At 39.9% G+C, this 21935-nt stretch overlaps 1 protein-coding gene across 2 annotated transcripts; it reads left to right on the top strand.

The window, feature by feature from the left end:
* Positions 1–1515: 1515 nt before the first annotated feature.
* arfgap2 (ADP-ribosylation factor GTPase activating protein 2) lies at positions 1516–20654 on the top strand. Of its 2 annotated transcripts, XM_031323492.2 has the most exons (17): positions 1516–1738; positions 2811–2929; positions 3858–3930; positions 4046–4177; positions 6582–6662; positions 7279–7384; positions 8481–8537; positions 9544–9588; positions 10860–10912; positions 13183–13319; positions 13529–13660; positions 15474–15602; positions 16005–16157; positions 16270–16396; positions 18117–18204; positions 19036–19160; positions 20192–20654. In XM_031323492.2, the coding sequence occupies exons 1-17, from the start codon at positions 1667–1669 to the stop codon at positions 20210–20212; spliced, it is 1650 nt and encodes a 549-aa protein (XP_031179352.1). In that variant the 5' UTR covers positions 1516–1666; the 3' UTR covers positions 20213–20654. The 2 variants fall into 2 exon arrangements, with proteins under 2 accessions (XP_031179352.1, XP_031179353.1); XM_031323493.2 differs by lacking the exon at positions 9544–9588.
* Positions 20655–21935: the final 1281 nt, after the last annotated feature.

The following is a 21935-nucleotide window of genomic DNA, read 5'->3' as shown; positions in this document are numbered from 1 at the left end:
ATTGGAGGGAAAGTGGTGAAACACAGCTTGGACGGGGATGCTGTTCGGCTTTTCACAAGTTTAGACAGCTAGCTACACCGACGTTTGCTAACGTTAGCGCAACAGCGTTAGCCTAGACTGCTAGCTAGGTAAATATTACGACTGCCTTCGGAGTTTCCTATATCTGCGTCCACGTTGTCAACCTAAGACATGTTGCATTAGTGCTCCTTTTGTACCATCATTTTATTGAATGAAATGTTAAGCTTTGCTCCTACGAGATGGGTGGGTTTTTGTTAGCTACATACAAAGCTAACTGGCTATAGTTAGCCTGTATGCTAGCGGAATTAGCTAACGTTGCATAACCAGCCAGCAACTTCGGCAATCAGCAGTAGTTTCGGTAGGCTAACCACGACAGTATTGTCGCCCACAATCATCAACCTCTGCTGCTAAAAGCAGTCAATCTGCAGTGATGTTTGAAATAGAGACGCTTGTGGATGTGTTAGCTGTCGTGGTTAGCTCGCCGGAACTACTGCCGAAGCTGCTGGCTGGCTACGCAACATTAGCTAATTCCGCTAGCACAGGCTAACTATAGCCAGTTAACTTTGTGTGTAACGTAGCTAACAAAAACCCACCCATCTCGTAGGAGCGAAGCTTAACATTTGATTCAATACAATTATGGTACAAAATGAGCACTAACGCCACATGTCTTATGTTGACAACGTGGACGCAGATAGAGGAAACAACGAAGGGGCGCTAACGTTAGCAAAACGTCAGCGTAGCTTTAGCTAGCTGTCTAAACTTGTGAAAAGCCGAACAGCATCCCCATCCAAGTAATAAATAAACACTAGGCAAATATGTTGTTACTGGAGCTAGTAGGGTCCATCAAAACGTGAGATATCTAATCAAAAATGTGTTTACAACGTCGGGGGATTTCACAGGTGGGACTGACTGGCAAGTTAGCCCATAGCTAGCATGATGCCTTCTATTTCTAGATCTAGCTAGATTACCAGTACTTATCTGAACTAACGACATGATCACTGTCACTTGATATAAAGAAAACATTGACTTTCACTCGGTGCTATTCACTGACAGTAAAAACACCTCTTTCACCTCTTCCTCATCCCAGTCAGTCACCATAGTTCTAGTACTAGGCTGAGGCACGTCTCCCCAACGTGACGTCATCACCGAATTGCGTTAAAAAACCCACTAAACGACTAAAACTGTAAAACCGGCCTTTAACACTATTTGGTGACATTTATAACAATGATATACATATGTTGAGTGCTTTATGTACCCATTAATCAACAGTGGTGGTTAACCTGCAACATGGGCTTTAAGCTTTTTGGCCCCGAGGAGATGCTACTTTCAAGTGTTGCTAGCTTTACAAGATTACCAACCCTGCCTTTAGGCAAGACTTAACTAATCTTGCACTTTGATCCTATTAAGGGCTTAATGCTGATTGGTTAAGCAGTAGAGCAGGGTTAGCCAATAAGTGCTGGCTATAGCATTTCATTTGATATGATTCTACAAGAGTAAAAAACTGAGAACACTGTAATAGACGTGACACATTATTCGTAGCACGTAGAGGTTTCACGTTTTTTTTACGCACAACTTTCGCTTTTGTTAGATTTGGAACCTACGAGAGTCCGTAGTGACGTCACCTTATGGAAATTGTCAGAGGGGCAAGATGGCTACGGAACCAAATAAGACCGAGATCCTTACAATTTTCAAAAGATTAAGATCTATTCCTACAAACAAGGTAACCGAATAAGACGCCACCGTTGTGCGTGTATCATTCTGTTTGTGTGGCGTGGGTTGGCAGTTTGTCGGTAAGCTTCAGAGGCGGGGAGCTTGCTAGCTAACTGTTGGCTAGCACGTAGCTTAGCCAGGCCCAGCTAACATTAGCTAGCTAACGCGTTGAAGCAGTCTAACATAAAGGCCACGTATACGATTTGTGTTTGCTGAGGACGCCAACCAATTTAGCTACGCTACTTTTGTGAAAGTAAAGAATGAATGAGCTCACTGGTTAGACTAAACTCTAGATATATCCAAAACAAGGCACGAAGTTGAGCTAAAGATATTAACGTTAAGTGGTAAAGTATTGAACCATAACGTTATGCTATCCAGTGCTAACAGTGTCTGATGTAACGGTATATTAACTAGCTACATGTTTGGAAGCCTTGCGTGTCAGAGCCATATGTTCACGTTAATGGAAACCGTACAGTATACTGGGTTTGATTATATATTTCTGACAGAGCTGGCTTCAACGAAAGCGTATGTTAAATGCAGTGGTGGAATCTAACGAAGTACATTTTAATGAAGTACTTTACTTAAAGGTCCCATATTATGCCAATTTGAGTTTCATAACGTTACTTGTTCTTTAGGTTTTCTACTAGAACATGTTTACATGCTTTAACGTTTAACACAACTCTTTTTTTTCATACTCTGTGATTGAATATACAGATATATAAGGATGCTAGTGCTATATAATTGTACACTTAGTACTGTAGTACTTATTGTACTGTAACCACAATGTCAATCATTAACAACAACATGTAATTGAAAAACGCACTGCAAGTCATCAGTAATATATCATTGTCACGGAGGGACTGGCCAAAGGACTACAGTTGAAAATTTGCCAGCTGGCTAACACTGGCACATTTACAGAAATGTTGACTAATGTGTGTTGGCCTTTTATAAAATAAACAATAAGAATAAGAGTGGGAAAACTGCTCACTGCAGTCAGTGTATGTGCCATTCGGATGTTGAGTTGAGATGCTCATTACAGTTGTAACAGTAGATCATGAAATGTACATTCTGTTTCTGTACAGGTATGTTTTGACTGCGCTGCCAAAAACCCAAGCTGGGCAAGTATTTCATACGGTGTGTTCTTATGCATTGACTGCTCTGGCATCCACCGCTCCCTGGGCGTGCATCTCAGCTTCATCAGGTAAGCTTTGGTGGAACTCAACAGTGATCATATAGCTATCATAAATCATCATCATGGTGTATACTTTTTTTTTGACAGTTTAAGGGAGAAGTCGAGCTGACAATGTGTGCTGTGTGTACTCTGTAGCTCAGAGGTTCTCAATGTTTTCTTCACCAAGGATTTAAGATACCAGGATGGCTCAGTCAGGTAGAGCGGGCGCACATATTCAGAGTTTTCTAAAATTTCCTTCGGGATGAATAAAGTATCTATCTATCTATCTTATCTATCTACCTCACAAGATTATTCATAGAGATATATAATATTCGTAGAGAATATACATGTATGTCCTTTGGAATAATTTTACCTAGCCTATTTTTTTTTTACACTTCTTTAGTCTTAGTTATGTGAAAGAACAACGCACGAGAAATGTACTATGTATTAAAGAATATATACACCATCTCATCACAGAATACCTATAAAACAATGCAGTTGATATCAATTAAATTAGCTCCAAGTAACTGTAACTGAGAAGAGGGCTGATGGCTGATATTCTATGTGTTTTATAATTTTGTATTTGTGTTTATAGGACCCCCTTAAAAATGAGATGCTACATCTCAAGGAGCTATCCTTTTTTATTTTTTTTTAAGATAATTCTTTTGGGGCATGACATGCAGGGAATTTGTAACGGGTCGGATTCGAACCCTGGACCTCTGCGTCGAGGCATAAACCTCTCAGTATATGTGCGCCTGCTCTACCATTGACCCGACCCGGCCACAAGGAGCTATCCTTTCAATAAATTCAAATTCAATTTGAAATGCATTTCAGAACATACCACAGATTGTGAGTGACTAACAATTTACAGACACTGAGTGACCTGAAGTGCCATGATCCCGTGTACCTTTCACACTGGTGATTTTGAGTTTTCCAAATTCTTTCCTTTTTCCCTCAGGTCCACTGAGTTAGACTCCAACTGGAACTGGTTTCAGCTTAGATGTATGCAGGTTGGAGGCAATGCCAATGCGGTAAGTAATAACAAGATCTTTCATGTCCACGACCCATGTTCTAGGTGGGGTAATTAGCTACTATTGTTTGCTGTTACTATTGATGCAATAACTCCCTTTCTCTTTCTGCCTGAAGACGGTGTTCTTCCGCCAGCATGGCTGCTCCACAAACGACACCAACGCCAAGTATAATAGTCGTGCAGCCCAGTTGTACAGGGAGAAGATTCGGCAGCAAGCAAATGCTGCGTTGTCGAAATATGGTTCAGATGTGAGTATCAATCGAGTGGAAACAGTTTGGGGAATTACTCTTACGTTGGAATTCCCCAAACGTCGCCACCACAGCTCTTTGTGTGTGTGTGTGTGTCGGCAGTCAGAGCTCCGCTGTCTGTCAAGATGCAGAGACGTCAGATATGCTTGCGCTTATGCGCTCTCGGGTACCGAAATTTGGCACCGTTTGATTTAAAGTGAATCCATCCTCGGTAGTACCGACGTTATTTGTTCGGTACCCAACCCTAGTAATGAGTGGCACATAACGTGAAGTAACGTGGCATTTTATTCTGTTTGAGTTTTAACTTGTCCAGTGGGGCAAGTCAATTTCTCTTCCACTTGCCCTACAAAAAAAGATCTACTTGTCCCGGACATGTCGAGCCCTGTCACATATTTAAAGATTGTAAAAACTGATTATTTTGCAATTCATGGCACATTTAAAAAAATAAAAAAATCTACTTGTCCCGGACATGTCGAGCCCTGTCACATATTTAAAAATTGTAAAAACTGATTATTTTCCCGTTCATGGCATGTTTTTTTATTTTATATATATTTTTATTTTTTTATTTTTTATATATATATATATATATATATATATATATATATATATATATATATATTTATATTTATTATTATTATTATTATTATTATTATTATTATTATTATTATGCATTCAGCAGAGACGGGATCCTGGCGTTGGTCACGGTTTGGAATGAAAGGGAGAAAACAGGACTGAGTAACACGGCGGATATTGGATTTTTTACGACGTAGTTAAGGCGGCAGGCGTGTCTTGCTTAGGCGGCTACCTAAGCTGCAAAAAAAATACACTTGTCCCGGACAAGCCTTAATGTCGAGCCCTGTCACATATTTAAAGATTGTAAAAACTGATTATTTTGCAATTCATGGCACATTTAAAAAAATAAATAAAAAAATGATGCGTTCTGCAGAGAAGGGAGACTGGCATTAGTCACGGTTTGGAATGAAAGGGAGAAAACAGGACAGAATAACACGGTGGATATTGATACTTTTTTTTACGATGTTAAGGCGGCAGGCGTGTCTTGCTTAGGCGTCCGCCTAAGCTACAAAGTGCTGCGGAGAAGCCTGCTTTTTGTGTTAATTATAGGGCTGCAAATAACGATTATTTTGTTGTTTGTTTGTTCGTTCTATAAAATGTCAGAAAATGGTGAAGAATGTGGATCAGTGTTTCCCAAAAAGCCCAAGATGACGTCCTCAAATGTCTTGTTTTGTCCACAACTCAAAGATATTCAGTTTCCTGTCAAAGAGGAGAGAAGAAAGTAGAACAATATTCACATTTAACAAGCTGGAATCAGAGAATTTTGACTCAAACTGAATTAATTGATTATCAAAATAGTTGGCAATTAATTTAATAGTTGACAACTAATCGATTCATCTTTGCTGCACCTGTTATTATATGCATCAAAACATCATAAATCTCCATTTTAATTCAGCCTGTCATGTTACAGAACATGCTGGATTTGTATTAATCCTAACTGGAGAAACAAGTTCATTCAGTGAAAACTATCTCAGCCAGAGAAGAAACTCGCACTTAATGAACCCTCGCTACTTACTGGAACATTCAGTACAATCGCACACATTTCTCCTCCCCTCTCATCCTCTCTGTGCCTGTCGAATAAAGCACAATAACCTGGAATAATCTGAAAGAAATACATTTGGAGCACACACAGTGAGCATCGGAAGATTATGATAAACGAGCGGCATCTTTTTCTGTTCCAGGATGTTTCAAATCAAGCTAAAATATTTACCGCTTTTATGTGATGTTTCTTAATTTACCAATACTGGTCTGACCTCAGGTCCAGCTCCTTTAGTCTGTTAGCTTTTAGCTACACACAACCTGATTAGGGTTAAATAATGAGTTTTTGTACCTCACAGGTACAACACTCACTCAGTCGAAATAACCGAAATGAACCTGTGTCCTGTGTATGATTGACATGTTACATAAGAGTGATTATCACTGTCTGAGCCATGTTGTCAGGTCTAGTTCAGAGTCCACAAGGTGTTTACTAATCACAGTGTATGATGATCACATTTCAGGGAATATGCCAAAAAGGTAGAAGTCACAATTGTAAACCTCCTGTGTGAACATAGTTGATGGAATTGTACGATACGATGCAACTTTATTGTCAGCCAGGGCTGAAATTCTTTTGGCATCCCTGTGTAGCTCGTATAAAAAAAGAGGACAGACATACATAAGATGATGAACACCAAAAGACATACATGAAACATTACCACAAATGACATAAACACCCAAGTAAGGAAACAAAGCATACATGTACTGTATAACAACAGAAAATGAACATGAACATACACACAGACAAGGTCTTTGTGTCTCTCAGTACAACTAACTCTTCCTCTTCTTGTTGCAGCTATGGATCGAGTCTTCTGCAGGAACCACTCCTGCAGCTCCTGAGAAGGAAGAGGCAGACTTTTTTGCAGAACATACACAGGTTTGTTCCTAGTCTATATCGTTTCATTTACGGGATTGTTCCAGTGCCGCTGGAGGTTCCCCCTAATGTCCCGTCCGGCGCTTGGCTCCGCCCAAGACGATTGTGATTGGTTTAAAGAAATGCCAATTAACCAGAGCACGTTTTTCCTCCTATCCCAGAATGCTGTGTGGACTAGCCAGACCCTCCTCCGCAGCGCTGTGGAGGAAGGTCTGGCAATGCGAGACTATTTTTTTTTTTGCAAAATCATGGCATGCTACCATCTTTAATAAATAAGTTTGTGATAAAAATTGTTAGCCACATATCAGGGAACCTTTTTCACTACGTGGAACAGGAATATATCTGTGCCATTATAGATATTTGCCATATTTTGGCCAATATTTGTTTTGTAATATAAATACATAATACAATTTTTTTTTTTGGAAATGCACTTAAATTAACCTTAACTAAAACAGTTTAGTTAAATATAGTAAATGTGACACTGTAAACGACACTAGGAATTGAATAAGTATCAATAACTTAACACCATGAAATTGAAATTGATTTTTTTAATTTTTATGAATTCTTGTGTGCTTAATTGAAAATATAAATAGCTTTGATTTTTTTCCTTTGTTTTCAGCCTGCTATGGACTGGAGCATGGCGCCAGCCTCCGAGCCACAGCAGAATGGAGCCACTCTGACCCCCCAGCTATCAGACACAACGGCCAAAGGCCAGGATGACAACCGTTAGTACAACACATCGCTGTTTTACACATTTTACATACACGTTGTTGTGGCAATACATATCGTTGGTTCAGTTTATGTTTTTAACATCTTGACACTGTTTTTAAACTGTTTACATTTTGTTTTACCTTCACCAAAACAGAAAACAGAGTTTCTGATTTGTTACCATTACTTGCAATAAATAATATGTAGATATTAAAGTGTTCTCAGTAGGGCTGCACAATTAATCGCAATTGTATCGAAATCGCAATATGGACTAGTGCAATATCCAAATCACAGGGGGGGGGGGGCGGAATATTTGTTAATGGCAAAATATGTGTCAAACCATTCTGGATTAAGTATTGTGGTGCTGCAGAGACGTCCCGGCCTACAAATCCTATCCTACAGACTACAGAAAACAATATTTGTTTGGTACAGATCCTCGCAAAAATCACACTTTAATAATTTTAATTTCTTTCAGTGTTAATCATTTTCAATGAAAATGAGAATAATGATACAAAAACGATCATTCCCTCCAATATCGTGAATCATATCACAATATCAGTCAAAATAATCGCAATCAGATATTTTCCTCATATCGTGCAGCCCTAGTTCTCCGTTCTGCGTTTCTCCTGCTTTCAGTATTCGGCTAAAATACAACAAATTGCTTGTTGAATATAAAACAAATGAAGGGAAATCCTTTCCAACTTTCTTTTTAATTGAACAAATTGAACATTGAATTGAATATAAAAGGCAGCACTAAAAAAAGTGACAGTTACATTTTAAAGTGCAGTTTTTGTGCTGATATTTTCTTCAACTAACACCAAAAATATTGGAGTGTCTTTCGCGATGTGTTTATTGCGGCAGTCAATATTGCGATGACGATTAAAAAAAACGATACATTGTGCAGCCCTACTAAAAGTCATGGTATCTCGCCTCTGCTGGAAGATTCTGGTGTATAGAATGGGTTGTATCAAATAATATGTATAAATAATTATAACAGAGGTATCAGCTTGAGGTGACTCAACTTAGATTACGCAACAAGCGGTGGAATAAAAGGAACATTTTGTCGTGTTGCTTGAAATGTTTTTTTTTTTTTTTCCGTCTGGTTCTTTGTAGAGCCGGAGGAAGGACCCAGCATCGACGGTCTGAGCACGTCCGACAAAGTCTCCATTGGTGAGTCTATTAGCCCGATTCAGCCTCTGCGAGTGACATGACAAGCACTGGCCTGCTCTTTAGTAACTCCAGTACCGTCATCAGCAATTTCCCGTGTCATATTTTGACATTTGTGCTTATTCAGAGGGCACATACTTGCCTCAGTTTAGTTCTGCAGCTTCTCTGTCTCCCTTGGTTTAAATATCATTATCTGAGTGTGTATACAAACAAGAACATGTACTGTAACTCCCCTTCTTTCTTTTCTGCTGATTATTTTCCCAATTAACAAGAATAATGCAACTTCAGTTATAGCAAATTTCATACAAAAAATGTGCAAAATGTGCTTCACAAAAAGATGAAAAGACGGATGCAATAGGAACATTAAAAACCACAGAAAGGGAGAGCCTCAATCACTGATTATCAAAATAGTTGCTAATTACTTTTCTGTCGAGTGATTCATTAATTCACTAATCATTTACACAATCCTTAACATGTCGTCAACGACACAAATCCAACCAGCCGTGCATTAAACTGTCTATTCGGAGATCTTCAACAGGGGGTCCGGAAGGTCACGGAAAGCTTGTATCATGTGGATGCGCTGTTCCTCATTCAATTCCTCATGGGGGTGACAGAAACTACGCACTATAGCTTTAAGGATTTACTGTGCCACATTTTAACATTAAAACATGATGTATAAATGTATGAATAGGTCAACAATGATTTATTTTGAATAGCTTAGTATTGTATGCAGCGTAAAAAGGTATGTGTTAAGGCTTTAGACCGCCCTACACGTTGTTGTAGGCCCAGTCTATTATGCAACTCAATTTTATAAGTGCAGTATATATAGTAAGGGGTCCCTGCTCCGTCTCTTTTTCAGCCGAGGGGGCCTTGGCCTTAAAAAAACGTTGAAGACCCCCTGCTCTAATTTGGACACAAACCTTGTTGATAAAGAGCATTATTCTTATGTAAATCAGCTTCTTCTGTGTTTTGGGTTCTGGTTTTGTGACTGGTCTGTCCTTTTGTGTAGAGGACTCCATGCGTTTGTCATCACAGGAAGGATGGACACCTAAAGGTGATTAGCTGCTGTTTGCACCGGCTGGTTAATGCCTCAGACGCATGGTTGTGTTGCCTGATTGACATCTCATCAGCCACCTCTCATTTTCTCCTCTCTATCACACACTGGAAAATAGATAGCCCAGTTAGGAGGGCCTGTGATAGTTGTGTGCGGTTTTACGTGAGCACCTGCTGTGAAACAATTAGCTCTTTGTCAAACCAAAGCTTTGTAATCTTAGTCAGAAAAATGTAACCGAGGCTACTATAGTGCAAGTTGTCTTACATACCTGCCAGGTAATCAGTGTGTGGATGAGTATTTTGCTTCCAGCATTTCAGATGCAACAGGTGGACATTGTTGCGCCATAACTCGAAAGGTAATACCTTGTTGACAAATGTGTTCAAAGGACTCTAATAATAGTATTTGTCACAATAGTCTGGTGTCTACTAGTCTCGCATTGCCAGACCTTCCTCCACAGCACTGCGGAGGAAGGTCTGTCTAGTCCACACAGCATTCTGGGATGGGAGGAAAACGTGCTCTGGTTTATTGGCATTTCTTTAAACCAATCACAATCGTCTTGGGCGGCGCTAAGCGCCGGACGGAGCCACGATGCCTCTGTCAAATAGTCTCGGGAAGGAACTTGTTTTGGTGGAATATGTGGACGTTCAAAAGTAGTTTTAGTCGTGCAACAGAAAACTCAGATTGGACAGATAGTCTAGCTAGCTGTCTGGATTTACCCTGCAGAGATCTGAGGAGCAGTTAACCATAGTCCTCAGAAATCCACCGGAGGTTAGAACGCCAACACAAAGAAAGAGGAAGGTGACGGACATCCGGCCGAAGTGAAAGACGTCCGGCTGCACCTGAACAATCCCGGAAATGAAAGGTCGTCGATATAGACTAGGTGTCTACTGAATTAATAGTTTTCGAAAGCGTCTGTTATTTTTAGTTGCCTACCCATCACTTAGTTTTCTCACAGTGCAAATACTTCTGAAAGCAATCTGCCTGACTAACATCAGTGTTATGAGAGCTTGAAAGTTTTCGTCTCTGTTGATTTAGTGAAACCCAGTTTAAAAAAAACCCAGTTTTGGCTAACGTGCTTCGCTGAGCATCAGCCGTGTTTGAACTAACAATGAAAGCCAAACCAAAGCCGTGTTTCTTCTGAGCTGGTGTGGTTTTACTTGCTTTGATTTCAGGTTGGCAAAGTAAAAAAAATCATTTTACAATTTGCCTACTCGGCTAAATGAAGTCTTAAAAAAGATTTTTTTTTTAACAGATTGTCACTTGTGTTACAGATGTGAAGCCTTCCATCATTGGAAAAAAGAAGCCCATGACTGCCAAAAAAGGGGTGAGTCATATTTTCAACAAACCTTGACCCGTCTCTGCAGTGCCGGGTAGGGCTGGTCGATATGACGATATATCGACATATGATTGGAGCCGCAAAGTTTAATCGATTCGTTTTCAATTCGTATCGCGATACAAACGATGATTTTGAATTGAATCTTAAGCCTAAAAATCAATATTGAATCGTGACTTTCTGAATCGTGGACCCCTAGTTTTCAACTATTAAATTAATCACCAACTATTCTGATAATCGATTAATCGGTTGAGTCGTTTTTTTATGGAAAAATAGTAAAAATTCTCTGATGTCAGCTTGTTAGATGTGAATATTGTTCTAGTTTCTTCTCACCTCTGTGACAGTAAACCGAATATCTTTGAGTTGGGGACAAAACAAGACATTTTGAGGACGTTATCTTGGGCTTTTTGGGAAACACTGATCCACATTTCTCTTCTTTTTCTGACATTTTATAAATCCAACAACTAATCCATTCATCCAGAAAATAATCGACAGATTGATCGAGAATGAAAATAACCATTAGTCACAGCCCTACATAATGATATAAAAATGCCTATTGTATATATTTTTCTATATCGCTTCTATTGTAATGTCGAAACACCAGCAGCCGAACTGCGCTGTGGCAATATTTACATCTACGTTCTTGCACTAAAAGTACTTTTCATTTGTCAAGTATTAAATTCACACAGGAGTAGACAAAGATAGGTTTTACTGTGTGGTCGTTTCATACAGACTATTTCTTTATTTATTGAATTATGGGAGAACATGCTATATCGTGATTAGGGCTGCGCAATATTTTTTTTATCGTTATCGCGATATCAACTGCCGCAATAAACACATGGCGAAAGGCTGCGACAGATTCTTTGTGCTCAGACCGTCGATGCGGGGTCCTTCCTCCGGCTCTACAAAGAACCAGATGAAAAAACATTTCAAGCAACATGACAAAATATTCCAGTTTACTACTGATTTTCTTTCAAGCACTTCATAATGTCATTCTTTTTTAGTGGTGCCTTTTTATATGCAATTCAATGTTCAATGAAAGAATTTTGGAAATTATTTCCTTTCATTTGTTTTAAATTCAACAAGCACTTGTTTGTATTTTAGCAGAATACTGAAAGCATCCGACCAGAGTACACTTTATTTATCACAAGTAATATCGTCATCGCGATGTTCACCGACATTATCGCATATTTTTCTCATATCATTCAGCCCTAATCGTGAAGTATATTGTTATGGAGATATGAAATGACTGATATCAGGATAGGTGATTTTGGCTATATATATATTTTATATTATTTATATATTGTTGCGTAGTCTGTCCACCAGAGGGCGCTCTACAACCTTCCTGTTGGCAACACTCTGATTTTTTGTTTTTGTTCAAAGGACTTTGTTTTGTTTTTGTTTCATATCTTAAGTTTGTATTTTTATACATTTTATTTATCAGAGCTTTAATATATTTTGATGTTCCTCTGTTCTGTTGTGACAATAAAACAAACAAGTTTATTTTAAAACTGCATTATCATATTTTAGTGAGGACTCATAAATAACTACAATTAACTAATGTTAGGGAAATCTGTTTATGTTTTGTTACGAGTTTCTGGATTTAAAAAAGAAAAAAAAAAAAAAAAATATATATATATATATAATCGGCTGATATATCGGATTTTTAAATCACCAAATATTTGTATCGATATCGGCCTTAAAAATCCTTTATCGGTCGGCTCTAGAATCAATTTTAAGAATTTAATGTTTGTTTTTAAGCCCATTAATGGCCTGGCTCCAGCATATCTGTCCGAGATTTTAACTGTTGGCGAAAACAACAGGTCATTGCGGTCATCCAATCACCTGGCTTTAGAAGTCCCAAGGTCGAGGTACAAGCACCGGGGCGATCGCGCTTTTGCAGTTGCAACACCGAGGCTTTGGAACAAGTTACCTCCTGACATCCGCGCTATAATAGACGTAGCTCATCGTTTGAAATCTAACCTTAAAACGTATTTATTTAGAATGGCTTTTAAAACATAGTAGCATTGTGACATTTTCTGGTTTTTTTTCTGCTTTCATGTATTATTTTTCTGATTTATTGTATGTTTCATTCCTTCTGATCTTAATGGATGTTATGTTTTACTGTTGTTACTTCATGTAAAGCACTCTGGATACCTGCTGGTTGCTGTAAAGTGCTATAGAAATAAATGTTGTTGTTAATATGTAAAGTCAACTCTAACCTGGAACTAATCTGTGTCCTACATTTCCTACTGATGTAGCTCGGCGCAAAGAAAGGTCTGGGTGCCCAGAAGGTGAGCAGTAAGAGTTTCTCGGAGGTGGAGAAGCAGGCGCAAGTGGCCGAGAAGATGAGAGAGGAGCAGGCGGCTGAGGCGAAGAAACATGCCGAGGAGTCCATGTAAGGGATATTATTTTATCTCTCTTTACCCTATACACTTTTGCATGAAAGAAATTGTTTTGGAAATTCCAGATTTTCTTATTCCATTTGTAATTTCCATTCTACGATCCTTTTTTTTTCTCTTCTTTTTTTCAAAATAAGAAATAAAACTCTGTTGGTAAACGATTGTCTACCTGTGCGCCGACCTAACCTCGTTCTGGCTCTTGCAGTGTGGCCTCGATGCGTTTGGCCTACAAAGAGCTGGAGATCGACAGGAAGATGGAGGAAAAGAAGATTCAGACCATGGAAGGCAAGAAGAGAGAGCAGGCTGAGAGACTGGGCATGGGCTTCGGCAACAGGAGGTAACATCACAGATCTACCTGAAGTTTCCTTCAGCAGGATATCTTTGGTTCAATGAAGACAGAATCAGGAGTGCTCTTTATCATTCAGTTACGTTCTTAAAGGAGAATTCCGGTCAATTTCAACATGTAGCTCTGTTGTTTGGAGTGCGTAGCAAAATAAACGAAAACAATCGGTGCTGCCTACACCATGTTATCCTCCTGCTAGCATTAAACAGGGCAAGTTTTAAATGTGTTTTAAGCCTCTAAACATGCTCGAAATGTCATTACCAGTGCCTACCCATGTGTAGTGATTCCTTCCGAGGGAACACAGTGAATCTGACTGCAGTAGATGTGACAGAAAGGCATAAAAGTTGTGTTAATCCAGCAATGCACATACCTCTGTTTATTTCCTGTTTTCCGGTCAAGTCCACACTAGTCGATTGTCGAACTCATACAATCCAATATTCCAGGCAAATTTGCTGTGTTCCCTCGGAAGGAATCACTGCACATGGGTAGGCACTTATAATGACATTTCGAGCATGTTTAGAGGCTAAAAGCATGTTTAAAACTTGTGCGCGATCACGGAAGGCTTGTCTCATGTGGATGCGGCAACAGTGTTGTTGTCATTGCTTTTTTAGAATTCCTCATGGGGGAGACAGAAACTACGCTCTATAGCTTTAAAAGACACACTAATGCCTACCAGACACTAGAAGACTTCGAAAAGACTAAAGTCTGACACCATCTCACATCTAAAGACAATCATCTCACATCTTATGTTAAAGACTTGGTGTGGGTTTAAAATACCTGGATGTTAACCAGTCAGTCATTGCATCATGGGAAGTTTAGGATCCAGTGTTTTTGTATCTCTGCTTCTCTTTTCTTAATCGGTTTCTTGTGAGTCCCCCAACTTTGTGCAATTCTAAATCGCTGGGTTGCTCTTTTAACACCAAAAATATAATATAAAACATAAAATATAGTACATATTACTGATGTCTGATTGAAAACGTATGTTTAACAAAACACGTCTTGACAGTCTTTTGACAGATGTATTTTCAGACGTTATCCGAGCCCTTAGGGCTGATAAAAAGTACTGCAGAAATGCATCAAAATGTACTTAAAGAGGCAAGTGTATAGAAAAGATGCAAGAAGTAGGCTCCACATTGCAAACTTGTCACACACACGTGTACAATTGAAAGCCAGTCATTATGTGTAAAGACTGGGGGATCTTGCAGGGTCACATATTGCAAGACTTCAACTAGATTTGTTTAGAAAAATTCAACCCACATAGCTAGCTACTGCTAGCGTTAGCTTCTAATTTAAGGGAAAGCCCCATCTTTAGCAAGACTCTCAGGATTTCATTCTGATATTGGAAATTAGTCTGCAAACAGTGGAATCGCTTGAAAAGTCGTTTGGTGTAAGGTTGGCATGACTGAATGACAACAATGCGTTTCATATCAGTTGATTGAGAACGGATGTGTCAGTGGCATGACGTCACTGTGGAGGTGCGTTGGTTTCGATTACCTTAGTAGTTGCCGCAATAGTTGCAACACACTCTTACAGATCAACTTTATTATTAGATCAGATTAGACTTTATTGATCCCAAATTGGGAAATTTCAGTGCTACAGCAGCAAAATATCAGACACACAGCACACATACAGAATATACAAGAAATAATAAATAGGATAGAATACAAGAACAACTATTCAAAAATAAAGGAATGTATATACAAGTTGGGAATAAAAATGTACAAGGAGCAGGACCCCTTGATTGATGGAATATGCATAATTATCACAAAGCGTTTGATTCATCTCTAAATGGGTGTGATTGTTTCAGCGCTGTGTCCCACTCGGTGATGTCGGAGATGCAGGTGATCGAGCAGGAGACTCCCGTGGGATCCAAGTCCTCCTCTCGCTCCAAACTGGACATGTTTGATGAGCCGGGTTTCACCTCTGGACCCCCAAAGTACGTGACTCACTCTCAAAGGATACCTACTTATTAATCTACTATAAATAAGAGCTGCAGAGATTAAAGGATTAGTTGTCAACTATTAAATGAATCGAAGTCAAATTCCAGCTTGTTAGATGTGAATATTGTTCTAGTGTCTTCTTTCCTCTGTGACAGTAAACTGAATATCTTTGAGGACATCCTCTCAGGCTTTGGGAAACACTGATCCACATTTTTCACCATTTTCGGACAATTTAGGGACCAAACAACTAATCCATTTATCGAGAAAAGAATGGACAATGAAAATATCATTAGTTGCATCCCTAGCTTTAACCTGCTTTGACCCTCAGAAATAAAGAAGACTGGGTGTCCCAGACCAGCAGGGACGGCGTTGATAATCCATTGTGTTTGATGTTTCAGATATAAGGACAACCCGTTTACAGTGGGAGACAGTTTTGGATCCCGGTGGGACACGGAGGCAGGGACTGCCTCCTTTACCACCTCCTGGGCTCTGGAGAAAGAGGACCCCAAAGAGGAGATCACCATCTCTAGTATTCAGCCAATTGGAGAAAGGTATCTACACACATGCTGCCTCGGTCTTCTGTGTTACGTAGTAAAACATAAAAGGGTTTTGTCCACTGGACTGGCTGCAGCTCTGATGTGTTGTTTTATGTGTTTAATTCAGACTTCCCAGCAGAAGAAAAGCCGACGTGTCGGCTCCGGTGTCCGAGTCGAGTGAGGCCCGACAGAAGTTTGCAAATGCCAAGGCGATCTCTTCGGACATGTTCTTTGGTCGGGAGAGCAGCGCAGAGGTGAGAAACCGCCGCTGCGTTTCAGTTTTGAATACCTAAAGGAGTAGTGCTGCTCTGTGTGGATGGCTCTTGATACCTTAGGTTCCTACATTCGTCCATTTACCAAGAATCTGGGTGTGATTTTTTTTTTTTTCCCCAGTGCTTTTAAATTTGAAAAACAGACTAGTTCTGTTGTTAAAGCCAGTTTCTTCTATTACATCTCGCTTAGCCTTCTGTAACTCTTTATAGTGTAGCGACCCTGCAGGACTAATATGGGAGAGACTCTTGGGGTGTTCACTGGGGGAAGATGTTGCCCTAGTTCAGCTGATTGGTCAGGTTCAGAAAGGGGGAGGGAAAAGAGAGAGAGAGGAAGGACAATAAGGGGAGAGGGAAAGGGGAGGTGCTTATGTTAGGCAAGGAAGATAACTAGCTAGTTACGGCCTCCAGCCTTTTTGATGTTTAGGGCACTCTTCCAACCCCGTTATTAGCCTGTGTTCTTGGGTAATAAAACCCGGTCTTCGGGTTAAACTTGAGCCATCATCTCCTCGTCATTCAGCTAGCTAGCCAGCCGTGCGGTGGAGCCCCGAGCGCTACAATATGTTGGGTTGGATCAGTCATCTCTTCATCGATTAAAGGGGGGAGAGAGGGGGAATGGCATGCAGCAATGGGGCCGCAGGGCAGAGACGAACCTGCGGCCGCTGCGTCGAGGAGTAAACCTCAATATATGGGCGCCTGCTCTACCAGGTGAGCTACCCAGGCGCCCTGCAGCTCGGCTTTTAACCGGGACTAAAAAGCGTGAGCACATAACCACCACAACCACTGGCTTCCTGTCCGTTTCAGGATTGATTTTTAAAAATGTATTGCTTGTTTTTAAGATTTTAAATGGGTTGTCGCCTTCTTATTTATCGGAGCTTTTACGTCCACACACCTGTCAAAGCACTGAGGTCTTCTCATCGGATGCTCCTCGATGTTCCCAGATCCAGGTTAAAAAATGAAAGGCGGCCGAGTCTTTTCAAACCTCTGGAAGGGTTTACCTATTCATATAAGAACTGCTCGGACCGCTGAAACCTTCAAGTCCTTGCTTAAGACCCACTACTATTCGTTGGCTTGTGGTATTGTTTGTGTATTTTATCCATTTTGTTTTTTTCTTAGCTTGTTAAGCACTTTGTTCAACTGTGTTTGTTTTTAAATGTGCTGTATAAATAAAATTGAACTGAATTGCTTGATTATGGAAAAAATTATAGTCACGATTATTTTGATCAATATTGACATCCCAATTACTTTCACTACGATTACTCATTCACTACGATTCACTACGCTTGAACACTACGATTACTCATTGTGACTCATTTTGGAAAGAATATGCAACTATTGAAGTTGAGAAACAGTGAAACAAATCAGCAGAGACAACACCTTGAACTGTGGAGTTTTCCTTCATACTTTTCCAGTTTGAAATTTTTTTTTTTCTCCATTCAGAACACGAGACAAAATAAGAGTTTACTTGCAAAAAAACGTAATGTGCAAAATACTCGATTACTCAGTTTTTGTGATCGCTAGGAGCTGAGATCGTAATCACAATTTAAAATTTGCCTAGCTTCAAGTATACGTCCACATTTCAAATTGTTGGCAACTATGTGTTGAAAGCAATAACTTCCCGAGAGAGATTTGTGTGCTTATTGTTTGTTTGTAAAAACGGTATTTTCATTCCCCCGGTGTGGACTGTTCTTTCTTCTTCTCTCAGTATGATGCAAAGACCAGACTGGAGACCATGTCTGGAAGCTCCTCTATCAGTTCAGCTGACCTGTTTGGGGAGGGCAGTGACCAAAAAGGTACGACCTCTTTGCTTGTGTGTTTGCTGGCATTTTCCTTTTATTTTTCTTAGTGTCAGAAAACCCCATGATAAGAGAACACCGCAATTAATATGAAAGTCTCAGTAATTTCCTTAAAGAACTGTTCACTGAGCTTATAGTCAACGTTACTCAAACAGGAGGAAATTCATTTGTTGGGGACTATTTTCGCTGCGGATTAATTAAAGGTCCCATATCCAAAATGTATTTTGTGCTTTTACTAGAACATGTTTACATGCTTTAATGTAAAAAAAAAAAAAAATCTCATACTGTCTGTCTGAATATACCTGTATTCACCCTCTGTCTGAAACGCTCCGTTTTAGCGCCTGTCACTTTAAGGCCCCCTCCCGAAAAAGCCCAGTCTGCTCTGATTGGTCAGCGTTTCCGGGTCTTTCGCATCTGTGCTCCCGGAGTCTCTGCACCGCTATTGCAGCCGGGGAATAACTGTAATGTCACTGTAGCTGCACTCTTGACCAAAATATCATACACTTGTGACATCACAACTGTACAGGAAGTCCTGACGGCTCGTTTAAAGGCACAGTTTCTGAATAGGAGCTGTGTGCATTTTTCTGTAGATTGAGCGTTTTGATACGGTCACAGTATTTATATAGCACCTCGAAAAAATAGACATGAAAATCTCCCTTTTTACAATATGGGACCTTTAATATAAGACAGAGTTGATAAAAGGTTATAGAGGTTTTAAATGTTGCCCTCACAAAACATGCTGAATAGAAAAACAAACCTAATGTATGGATTTCGTTTAACTATGTCAGACACTAAATGTACACTATGTCCTCTCGTCTCATCTTCCAGGGCGGGCGCCAGGCTTTGACAGTGTGCTCCCCTCCGGTCCGGACATTGCACAATTCAAACAGGGAGTGAAGACCGTAGCAGGCAAGATGGCAGTGTTGGCCAACGGTGTCATGAATACAATCCAGGTGAGACATCAACAGAGTTAGGCCGGGTAACTTGAATAATGCTTGCTCTTGGGGGAACTACTTGAATTGTTGGGGCTTTATAAATTATAGTGTGGTCTAGACCTACTCTATCTGTAAAGTGTCTCGAGATAACTCTTGTTATGATTTGATACTATAAATAAATTGAATTGAATAATTCGATTACTAAAAATCCTCGATGCAAAATGATTTGCCTCGAAGCTTGGTTTAATCAATGTTACCAACGCATCGGTCACGTTTTTTTTCCACACGCCGGGCTGACGCTGCTGTGGCGATACATGCCATGATACATGACGGCGCAGATTACAAAATGAAGACAGAGAGCATAAATAGTGAGGGGCTAAGAGAAGAGACAGGCAAGAGAAAACGTCCAAAGTCTGGAATCAGTTCAAACGTAATTAAAACGAAAACTCTGTACAGTGTGTCTACTGCAAAATGGAACTAGCTTACCACAATACTTATTGTATAATACTATGCTACTTCTGCTACTTGGGCGGAGTGATTTGCTCGCCGCACCTGAGAAGCCCCGTGGCGAGGAGCGGAGTGTAACAACGGGGCTTCTCAGGTGTTATGCTAATCACTCCGCCCAAGTAGCAGTGCTTCGCCTTCTGAGAATATAGTTCCCAGTATGTATACGGTTAGAAGATGGCTGTGTCTCATGTGACCTTGTTATTTGTACACGCTGTGACTCTACAAATTACAACATGTAAATAGGAAAATGTTGGCGTTATTTTGTCACTTATTGGGAGCAGTAGGCTAGTTGGGTATGTACAGACTTATCTAACTCTGGGGGATACGGTGAATAAAACAAAGTCCCAATAAGTCGGCGTGTTCCTTTTTAAAGAAAAAAGGTATTCGGTACAGCCCTAGCTAACACTGACTACGGAAAAGTATCTCATACCACCTCACTTCAAAACATCTGAACTAACCCTTTTAAGCTGAGTTGTTTGGCACTGTAGGAACCGGGAAAATGATTCATCATCTGGCTTTATAAAAACCCAATGTTTTCTCAGGATCGCTACGGCGCCTACTGATCAGCAGCGACCTGTGGGAAGACGTACTGACGCCTGTGAAGAGCAGCGAGACCTCACGACTGAAACGTGCATTTGGGCGGAGTAGATGGGACGAGAGAGACCGAAACGGGAAGCAGAAAGGATTGCATGGGGAAAAAAAAGAAATCGTCCTTCTCTCCCATCCTCTTCTTCTAGAGACAATTTCACAGGAGTGAGTCATTCTCATTAGCAGACTCTTGAGTTTTTATTTTCATAAAAGGAACCATCGAAGAGCGTCGTTTTTACTAAACCAAGAGCTGTGTTGTAATTTACTGTCGAGAATTCTTTGGTCTTAGTTTTCAAAAGTTAATTCTACTATATTTTATTCCTCAAATACATAAATCCAAGTGTTATTTGATTCGTAGTATCAAATACATCATGCTTATGTCTTTTTTGTTTGTTTTTATTGTGATATATATATATATATATATATATATATATATATATATATATATATATATATATATATATATATATATATATATATAATATATATATATATATATATATATATATATAAAAAATGCAGTTTGTATTTTCAACCATCAGCGTTAATTTGAACAAAAATCCACACTGTTTGCATTCAGTGTTTGATTCACTGCTGTTGTCCACAGGTTATTATTATTTTTCATTTACACAAAGCACTGACGACCACTGTCTGGACAATTTCACACGGTTTGTGAGCTTGGAATTATGCATTTCTGTCTGAGTGAAAGAATCTCTTGTGAAACAGTGGAGCATCACATATTTGATGTCCTAGCTGCTATGGTTATTTATTATCCATCGTTGTAAACCCAGTCGTCCATGAGACAGCGCAGGCCAATTGGAGATTCTGAATTAAAAGGGGGGGGTTAAACCCAATCAGTAGTTGTAAAGAAAGACATCAAATGAGCGTTACGTCAGTTTTAATCCAGACGTCAGATGGAACACGTGAAGTCCCAGCTCTTAAAACAAAGATCCTGTTTAGACTGTGGATCTTCATTTCACATTAAAGGACAATTCCAGCGCAAAATGAACCTAGCGCTTAATAATACATGTGTACCGAGTCAACCGTTCTCTGGGATCTGTTTCCATGCTAATCGAATGTTTATTTTTATTTTTTTAAGATCATTTTTTTGGGCATTTTAGGCCTTTATTCGACAGGACAGCTGAAGACATGAAAGGGGAAAGAGAGAGGGGGGAATGACATGCAGCAAAGGGCCACAGGCCGGAGCTGAGCCCGGGCCCGCTGCGCCGAGCAGTAAACCCCCACACATGGGCGCCCACTCTACCAACTAAGCTATCCGGGCGCCCTGATCAAATGTTTCTGTAGCTTGAAACAAGCTAGCGCGAACAGCTGATTAGCTCAACGCTAGGCTTTCAGGGCACTGGTAGAGTAAAAAGAAATCGCTATTTCTATACCACTAACAAGGCTCAAAATAGCACCACACTTCCACGGTAGCATAATGAGGGTCCCTACATGTAAACCAAAGCATTGAGAACTTTCTAAGTGTACAGACAGTTTATTCAAAATATAGTTTATAAAGACATTGCCTTCGGGTATACAATCGCCATCTTGTGAAAACAGTCCCAACAGTTTTCCCAAGATGGCAATTGCCTGTATAGCGCTAGCTTGTTTCAAGCTACAGAAGCATTCGATTAGCATGAAAACAGATCCCAGAGAACGGTCCGCTCGGTACACGTGTTATTAACCCCTAGGTTCATT

This window comes from Sander lucioperca, chromosome 3 (genome assembly GCF_008315115.2).
Source record: "Sander lucioperca isolate FBNREF2018 chromosome 3, SLUC_FBN_1.2, whole genome shotgun sequence".
NCBI classification, from domain to species: Eukaryota; Metazoa; Chordata; class Actinopteri; order Perciformes; family Percidae; genus Sander; species Sander lucioperca.
The sequence above is the reverse complement of the archived record's forward strand: the minus strand, read 5'-3'. Positions and strand labels throughout refer to the sequence as shown.

Excerpts from the sequence above, each read along its gene's own strand:
- arfgap2 (XM_031323492.2), top strand. The coding sequence starts at position 1,667 with ATGGCTACGGAACCAAATAAGACCGAGATCCTTACAATTTTCAAAAGA. Across the intron at positions 10,913-13,182 it reads CCATGACTGCCAAAAAAGGG|CTCGGCGCAAAGAAAGGTCT; the intron begins GTGAGTCATATT and ends CTACTGATGTAG. Across the intron at positions 16,158-16,269 it reads ATTCAGCCAATTGGAGAAAG|ACTTCCCAGCAGAAGAAAAG; the intron begins GTATCTACACAC and ends TGTTTAATTCAG.